This window comes from Mytilus trossulus, chromosome 3, assembly GCF_036588685.1.
Source record: "Mytilus trossulus isolate FHL-02 chromosome 3, PNRI_Mtr1.1.1.hap1, whole genome shotgun sequence".
Lineage (NCBI taxonomy): Eukaryota > Metazoa > Mollusca > Bivalvia > Mytilida > Mytilidae > Mytilus > Mytilus trossulus.
In genome coordinates, this window is record NC_086375.1 from 49,298,011 (window position 1) to 49,307,331 (window position 9,321).

The 9,321-nt window shown below is 32.9% G+C and overlaps 1 protein-coding gene across 3 annotated transcripts in view; it reads right to left on the reverse strand.

The window, feature by feature from the left end:
* Positions 1 to 9,312, reverse strand: part of LOC134711726 (uncharacterized) — a 28,977-nt gene extending 19,665 nt beyond the window's left edge. For all 3 annotated transcript variants that reach the window (XM_063572557.1, XM_063572555.1, XM_063572554.1), the window contains exons 1-8: positions 9,208 to 9,312; positions 5,645 to 6,318; positions 4,952 to 5,177; positions 4,164 to 4,584; positions 3,468 to 3,725; positions 2,438 to 2,640; positions 1,282 to 1,384; positions 348 to 492 (exon numbers count right to left, since the gene is read on the reverse strand). In XM_063572557.1, the coding sequence (XP_063428627.1) occupies positions 348 to 492; positions 1,282 to 1,384; positions 2,438 to 2,640; positions 3,468 to 3,725; positions 4,164 to 4,584; positions 4,952 to 5,177; positions 5,645 to 6,269 (1,981 nt within the window). In that variant the 5' untranslated portion in view covers positions 6,270 to 6,318; positions 9,208 to 9,312. The remainder of the gene's footprint in view (positions 1 to 347; positions 493 to 1,281; positions 1,385 to 2,437; positions 2,641 to 3,467; positions 3,726 to 4,163; positions 4,585 to 4,951; positions 5,178 to 5,644; positions 6,319 to 9,207) is intronic.
* Between the last annotated feature and the right edge of the window lie 9 nt (positions 9,313 to 9,321).

The window sequence follows — 9,321 nt, forward strand, 5'->3', positions numbered from 1 at the left end:
ATTTACCGAAATGATGACCAGTGGTCTAATGGTATGATACTATAAAGCAAAACTAATTTGATACAAGTGCTCATGGGTTTGTCTGTATTGTGGAAGTTATTCATATCTATTGTATAAACATTTTTTAGATTTGGTTGTAAAATCATAGCCAATTAATATTCCTGTCCAATGGCCTTACATATTCAAATGATTTAGCAAATCAAATTTTCTTTTGGTTGAACTCTGCTGTATTAATCTAAATTACGCTTTTATAGTATGAAATTGATGATTTCTACAGGTCCTCAAAGGTTCACTGATTGCCTAAAGTTCATTCTTTAATGTTTTATATACAAATATGTGATAATAACCTTGTCCTGACTGTGGTGATCCTACTTTGTCTAATGGTGAAGGGTGAGGCATACTGGCTATCAATTTATTTCCCTTGGGTGCCACTGATTTGGGAGGTGCCATCTCCTTGGAATTCTTTTTGGTCTTTTTATCTTCCTTTGGTTCCTATGAAATAAAATCAGGAAATGTTTTGAATAAGCTTTACATATATTAATAAAAATAATCATAGAGCTTTAATGCAACACCTTATTTGCTTGTTCAAAATTCAACTAAAATAAAAACAATTGAAGTCTAAAGGTCCTTCAATGAGTTGCTAATAAAATTTCCTTTAAAATAACGCAATTGAATTTCACCATTTGCTAAGTTGGTGAAAGGAAGATCCAATTAGGTTAATATATAGTCTCAAATAGATTACTTAATTGAAACAAGAATGTGTCCAAAGTACACGGATGCCCCACTCGCACTATCATTTTCCATGTTCAATGGACCATGAAATTGGATAAAAAATATAATTAGGCATTAAAATTAGAAAGATAATATCATAGGGAACATATGTACTAAGTTTCAAGTTGATTGGACTTCAACTTCATCAAAAACTACCTTGACCAAACTTTAACCTGAAACATGCACTTTTATTTTCTATGTTCAGTGGACCGTGAAATTGGGGTCAAAAGTTTAGTTTGGCTTTAAAATTAGAAAGATCATATCATAAGGAACATGTGTACTAAGTTTCAAGTTGATTGGACTTCAACTTCATCAAAAACTACCTTATCCAAAAACTTTAACCTGAAGCGGGACAGACGGACAGACGAATGAACAAACAGACGAACAGACGCACAGACCAGAAAACATAATGCCCCTCTACTATCGTAGGTGGGGCATAAAAATGAGATAACCTATGTTTTTGAGTAAAATGGTTATTCACAAATGAATTTAAACATTATGCATTTATACTTTTTTGAAATATCCTCCATGACATCGCATATGACCATTTAAAGCTTGTACATTTTTAAATGTTCTTTCACATATTGTGCATTCTGCTGGTTTAACTTCCTCTCTGTAAAGAAAAGCAATAAATTGAAGAATTAAACATTTATCACAGAAGAAATCGGGCCATCATTTGTTTTTGTGTAGAAATTTTTGTCTGTATTACATTTAAAAGAATGATTGAAAAAGGTCCTAAATATCAAATTCTCTAAAAATGGATATTTTCTTCAATTTCCAGTACAATAAACCAATTTTTAACCCAAGAATTGACAAATAAATCTAAATTTGTGAAAACAGCCATTGCATGTAACTTTCTCCCTGAAATAAAAAACATTATACTTGATGATCTGTTTTTAATTTCTTTTTTTTTCTAATGACAAATTTGAAATTGACTAATCTCAGACTTTTATTTACTTTTATGAAGGAAATCTCATCTAAACAACAAACAAAACACAATTTCTATGTCAACCTAGGATTAATTTCAGTGACATATGCAAGGTACTTAATGTGTACTAATTAGCATGGATAAAACATTACAAAACTACCTGCTAACTAAAAAATCATTACTAGCTTATCTGAAAAACTTACGATATATCTTTTACTTTCTATGAATGGTGGCTGTATTGATTTTTCCCATATGTTACAATTGATATAGTTTATCAAATAGACCTTTATTTTGACCTTTTTTTATTTCAGGAAATCAAAGGTATTGAATAAATACACAGGTAGTTTTTGTAAAGGTGCTTTGTAAACATGTTATACAAGATGTACAAGAAGTTCTGAATCATTTCTCAATAATTGCACCATGCTCAATATTGTTGATTTAGTGCGATGAAACTTTCAAATATATGCATGACATTATAACAAGGATATACACTACATGTTAACATACAGGAAGAAGAATATTGAAGGAATAGGAAAACGTGTTACAGTGTTGCATCAACAAATGAAGCTTATTTCAATAAATAAAGGTGGTATGAATAGTACCTGTCTTGAAAAATGTTACAGAAATAGATTAAGGACAGTAAGCTTCCTGGACAGCAGTCAACCTATATAACCCTTCCTGTTGTGTGAGGGAATAAATAGAAAAATAATATCTATAAACAACTACTTAAGACCATACCCATTTTTATCCACATTTGCAGGGGAAACAGTTGTATTCCATGATCTTTGTTGAGGATGTGGCTGCGTCACTGGACTTGAAGGTGTCAACTGTGTATTAGGGACAGGACTAATTGGACTAACTTGCTGCAAATAGCCTGGTGAAGGTTCTCCACTTCTTGGAGAGCTTGAATGGGCACTTTGAACGCTGTTTATTTTAACATTCTGAAATAAAATATATATGAAAGAATTAATTTTTACTATGGTCAACAATAGTTTATAAATGATCTTAGATGTAATATGAAATATTAACCAAGACAAAGACAAAAGTTTTGATAGTGAATAGCATATGATGTGTCTTAATACATTTCTAAAATGTCTTAATACATTTCTAAAATATAATAATTATTAGATTTTTAAGAGAAGGGTGTTATTACAGATCAAGAATTTATAGTAGCAAAGCTGAATCTTATTTTCAGTAAGTGTGATTTAGAAAGGACAAAAGGGACCAATACATATTACTAGGGAAAGTACAGGCATTTGTTTTAAAGGAACTAAAGTGTTCCGAGTTATATAAGTTAATTCTGGTTATTTGCATAGTCTAATTGTCAGACAAAATTATGCAATTAAGCTGAGTATGTTTATATCTGAAATGCCAAATTACGAAGTCAAATAACATCCATAGTACAGATCAGTAAAGGATATTCCTGAAGAAAGATGAACGTAACTCTGTCATTGATTTCCCCTTAGGAAAATAGAAGTCATAAAACAGTAAAAGCAGGTTTCTGAAGTTTTTCCATAACTGATAAGTGAATATATATTAGAATAATCATAAACTAATTCTGTTAATAACTATTACAATTCATAGAATATTCACCTCTTGCACCCAACATATTGACATTTTTGTGTGCAAAATCAAATTGTTTTAGGGCATAATTCTAATCATTTACATGTTAAACACATAGAAGCATATAACCACTGTTTCATAATGATTACTTGTCACAATCTGCAATAAGGGAAATACAGGTTTAATATGATTCATAAATATTTACCTGGTCTTGCCACTGTCTTCCTGGTTGCATGTGTTTCATTAACACATTACTTGACTCAATGGCTATGGTTTGTGGTAAATTGTCAGCCGATATAGTAACTGTCTGATTGCCCTGAGCACTGTGAAGTGTGATGGTCTCATCCGTGTTGGTCTGTGAAGCAGCAGCAGCCTGGTCCAGTAACATTTGTACTTTTTGTCCTACTGATTCTTCTTCTGATAAAGTCCGCACTTTAGCAGTAGCTGTCTGTTTTGTAATTATCTGGAAAAGAACAAGTTGATGCATAAATAAAATTATACAAATATTCATAACATGTTAAAATAGTGCTAGAACATTTAAACCCAGTTTAGTAGAATAGACTGGACAAAAGTAATCAACTAATCTACGGTTCCACTCATCCAAGGTAGAGGGTGTCCTTATTTTTTTTAATTATTCAAATAGTTTTCTATCTACAGTGACCCCCAACTTATAAACATGCAACATTCACTAATAACCCTGCTGGCATTCAGATTTTCTTACAGGGAAGTCAATAAAAATCCTTTTCATCAAAAGTTTACTTGCAATGTACTTAGTTGTCCTGACAATGTTTTGCAGAAGTTTTTTTCAAGTCTCAATACAAGACTAAAAGGCATAAATTTATAAAGATAGATAACTCCTAAATTTTAAAATTTACAGAATTTATAAAAATGAGTATAGTACCTGGTTTTCCATGCTGCCTGCTGGAGATTGAACTATAGGAAATAATGGCTGATCACCATAGACAGGACTAGTAACTGGTGTTGAATCACCACTGCTGAATGATAATGGTTTGATGTCACTGCCCTGAGAGCTCTCATTGGATACTATAGAACTAGCCATAATGGGAACAGTGTTTCCAGTAGTGGAAACATTGACCTGGGCTGCCTTATTCTGAGCAGAGTTTGTAGCCGCAGCAGCAGCAATAACAGCAGCAGCATTGGAAGCTACCAATGCAATGGCTCCATGTATCTGTTCGGGAGTCTGGTTGTGGTGATTTTCTAGGTGACGTCGCAGTGACCTTGCATCACAGTAACTCTTCGTACAATTATCTACAGTACATTCATAAGGTTTCTTTTCTCTGTGAGTCATCAAATGACCATTCCTAACAAAGAATAAATACTGATTATTTCTACATGTATATATCAGATCATATAGACATCAATTTGGTTACCTTCTGAAGACGTCTAAGCCATTTACAAGGGGTAGACAGAAGACAGCAAAGATGTTTAAGAAGAAGATGACTAAAGAATCAGACAGACTGAGTTCTAGTGTAAATTCGTAATTTTTTAGTTTTATAAAAATTATTAATTACCATGTGAATCACTGTTAACATCTTACTCAGAAGAAATTGAATCTAGTATTCTTTATTTTGAAAGGCTAACTTTTTACCTGGATACAGGATGCTGATATGTATATATTTTTTTTTATAAATTCTTGCTAAACTAAAGTTGAGTTGTATTGTAACTTACAAATGATCCTGTCTTTTAAAGGCTTTCTGGCAAAGATTACAAACATATTTCCTTTCATCACTATGTGTTAATCTGTGTTTGGCCAAGGCACTAGAATTTGTAAAAGTTTTGCTGCAAGTTGGACACTGTAAACTCCCCAGTCTTGCTGGTGAAGTTTGTCCTTTGGCAGGTTTGTGTGATTTAGGTTTCTTCTGCTGTTTCAATCCTTCTAAACCTTCAGTGGGATCTAAAATGAACATATTATTTTTAAAAACTTTTAAAAAGTTAAGCATCAAGTTTCTACATGTCTTTCACTGTTACATCTTACAAATATGTAAACTTATAAGTATCTAAGAATATTTAACTGCCAAAATAAATAAACTAAGGAAACCTAAATATTTCAATTTAAATTCATATGCTGCATCATTTTCACCAATTTATCTATATGCTGTACATGTATGTGGATTCATTAATAATTGTTGCATACCCATTTTCTTGGGTACAATATTTATGGAACCACAAATTTGAATGTTCCAACATTTTACAACTTTTCTAAGGGAAAGTATGCAGACATTGCTTAAACCACAGACATAAATATCCACATATATGCAAGTTTTCTTAAAAGCATGAAAATTGGTACCCACAAAAATAAATGAATCCACAGTACTTGTAGTTGCTGGCAATTTTGAATAATTTGTGACATGTTATCTTTACCTGCTTGGTTTGAAAGACCATGATCAGAATCAATACCACCATAACCATCACTACTGAAGCCACCAAAGTCATGTGACGTCTGTGGAGAATAATCATCCATAGAGTATGGGTCATTCACATTACCTTCACCATCAAACAAATCTCCAGGGGCACCCATGTTTGACAGAATACCATCATCAAGTTGTGGTAATGGTCCAGCCAGATTCACATCTAAAGATTCTGGTAAAATGTCATTTTCATATGAGTTTATGGCACTTAACATAGCATCACCTGTTGGTACTGACTGTCTGAAGGATAAAATTTGTGAAAATTGTGACGGTGTATTTGTAGAAGAGTGGTCTGAATCTTGAAATGGCAAGGTGATTGCAAGATTTAACCCTTTAACATCAGGATACAAGTCCAATTTGGAATCTTCTTTGCCATCCATGTCTTCATGTCCTGATTTTGGAGAACCATGTGATCCAATTCCTAGGTCACCGAAAGTGTATCCTGTGCCAGGCATATATGAATTTGACACTGGTGATGATATGTTTCTGTGGTCTGACATGCCACCAGAAGTCTGTAGAAAATTGGATGACATAGTGACAGAGGATGTGGTGTATGGGGACTGCTTCTCATCTGTCATTGCTATGTTCTACCATCTGTTAACATTCCTGTAGCTACATTGTTCAGACCTACAAAAGATTAAAATATGAATGTGAAGCTTCCAGGAAATCATTTCCCATTAAGGAGATAACTGTATTAAACTTTAAGCTCAGACAACATCATAGGTGATTTGATGGTTGCAAAGTAAGTTTACTAGTGACACATAAGCAGAGACAGAAAACAGTATATGCGACCATCAGAATGGATGAAGTCAAAACTATAAATTTGCCAAAAAAATGCTTTCACTAACTTATTTTGAAACTTAGCACATGATTTAGGCCCCCAAAAAAATATGTCTGTTAAAGGTTACATCATCAAAATAAACAGGGTATGTAGGTAGGCATTTCCATTTTATTTGTTGCGCCATGATTTTGAATTGTGCAGTCCATCATGTTGTGAACGGAGTTGTCCATGGGCAGAGTTTACCCGTATTTTTAATGATTGAATTATTTCCCTTTGTTATTGGTTGGAAAAAAATGGTGACAAAAAGAATATTTCATTACATGAGTCGCGAATTTCCTTAAGACAGCTATCATTTTCATGATTATGAACATTGGGATTAATAAGGTAACACTATCTTCACTTTTAACACGAGTTCAGTTTATTTTTCACTTTATGATGGAAATAAAATGGCTCAACTGCAATGCTCAAAATAGGGTTGGTCAGGTAACCGTAAACAGACATATTTTTTTTTGGCCTTAGTATTACTCCTCCACATATTTCGCAAGGATATCTTAGTGACACTGTGCCCTGATAGTGCCAGGACTATTTTTGGTACAAATGTAAGTAACGCAGAACGAACACGACTTCTGGTATTAATAAAAAAAAAGTATATATGTCTGTTTTAAGTTACCTGACAGACCCTACTTCAATCCCTGACCCTTAGGTGTATTATTTCTGTTGTAAAGTGAAAAACTAAACTAAACTAAACCCCCCCCCCCCCCCAAAGAGCCCAATAAACAAGGAAAGTAATCAATCTTAACAAATAAGGATAAACTTTGCCCATGGACAATACCAAGATAGACCACTTAACTCAGATAGACCACTTAACTCAAAATCATGTCACAAAAATTAAAATGGAAATAGCCACCTACCCACCCTTTTTTAAACTATGCAACCATAAACAGACATACATCTATATATTTTTATGGCCAAATACAAAATATGTGTTTATTTTCAAGATAGAAATATGAAATGATAAAAACATAATTACTGCATCATGACAGGCGCGCCTGTAAACCATTTGATTCCCTCTCTTCTATTTGTAGCCTGCTTGTTTCGTCAATAAACAACAACTTTTAATTGAATTAGGACATCGGTTTTCACAAGTAGACATGTAAGACTCATGGCCCAGACCAGTAGAAAAGTAATTTGACAAAAAAAATTTAAGAGGTCTTGCAAGCAGGGTTGGCAAGGTATTGCATTGGCACAAAATCGCAGGATAATTCAATACAAATGATCTAGAAATTAGTTAAACAGAAGAATATGATATTTTTTCTAGTCCATGTATTATCACTATTATACTTTGAATACATTTTCAAACAGACACATCTAAACCTCAAGTTATTTTCATTTATCACTGTAGATACAAAAAAAATCTTACATTTTCCTAAAACATGTAAAACACTGACATGACTGAAGAAGCCGAACTAGATTGCTAGTTGTTTTTTTTAAACATGTACCATGTTTTTTTCACAGTTTTTTTTGAATAAATCAAAGGATTGATTAAAAAGCTCAAACCCTTGCTTATTTGTCTTGCCAACTCTTACCACAGGTAGGGCTTGTGAAACAGGAAATGCTTAACATTCTGTAGCACCCAAGTTTACCACTTGATATCAGTAAGCAATTTGTAAGCAATGCTCAATCTTATGATTTTTATTTTGTTTTTTTGTGAATTCATTGGTGGATTCTTGTGTTTCATCCTTTTCTTTACACCATAGTGCAGTGTTTTTCTTCCTACATATTATAATTAAATATGTTTAATTTGATTTCAAATTTGCTAGAGATAAACCATAAAGACATAAGATTTATAAATGACAAAACATAATATTACACCTAGGGAACAGCATTGTCACAGCATACTTCAGTTGAAATCATCATAACATATATCTGTAATGGGAGTGCATTATTCATATTACAATATCATTGTTTTATTCCCAGAGCTGGAATCTCTCTGTTACAAGGCAGAGCGTTGAGCTACTGAGCTTAAGATGTACTTTCTTAGCTAAGCTGCTTATGGCTGACCAAGCATTTACTATTTAAGGGAACAACCCTATATAACAAATCTACATTGATCTAGGGCTAAAATGCAATAACAAATCTACATTGATCTAAGGCTAATACGCTATCTATTGGACTCAAATAATGAGTTGCCTAAAAATATGGAATTAAATCTAAACACATGAATGTGTAGATCTAAATTAAGATAAAAGAATTGCTATATATTCCACCAAGCACCGATTAAGTTTATATTGTCATACAGTAGCATTCCTATTGACAGTATGTTCATTTTAACATAAGTTGATACAGTTGGTTCAAAATAATTGTAGAGGTGTGACAATCATGTTAAAAAGTAGCTTAACTGCAAACAAAAATGTACAGGTGTATTCCTATTCAACATTTTCAATCTGAAAACACTTCAATGTATCACATCATGTATGTGTTAAGTGTCATTACTTTCAGTAGTATCATGCACGTAATGCAATGCTCTGTTGATTGTCTTAACCAGAAATTGAAGTATATAACACCGTTTGTGTCCAATAGTTGTGTATTTATAATTTCAACTGACACATGTTGTGGGTTTCATTTTGATGGTGTTGCTTGGTTTCTAATCAAATCTATTTGTGTAAACCCAATGCATCTATGCTAACATTGCAACAAACTTCAAGTTAATACATTCATGCTCTGACATACTTCACCTTTTAGGTATCTTAATTGTCAGATATGTAATAAGGCATTGTTGAAAATTGTTTTACACACAGTATTCCAAGTAACTGTACGTATTTACTCGGTGCCTAATTGCATATATTTAT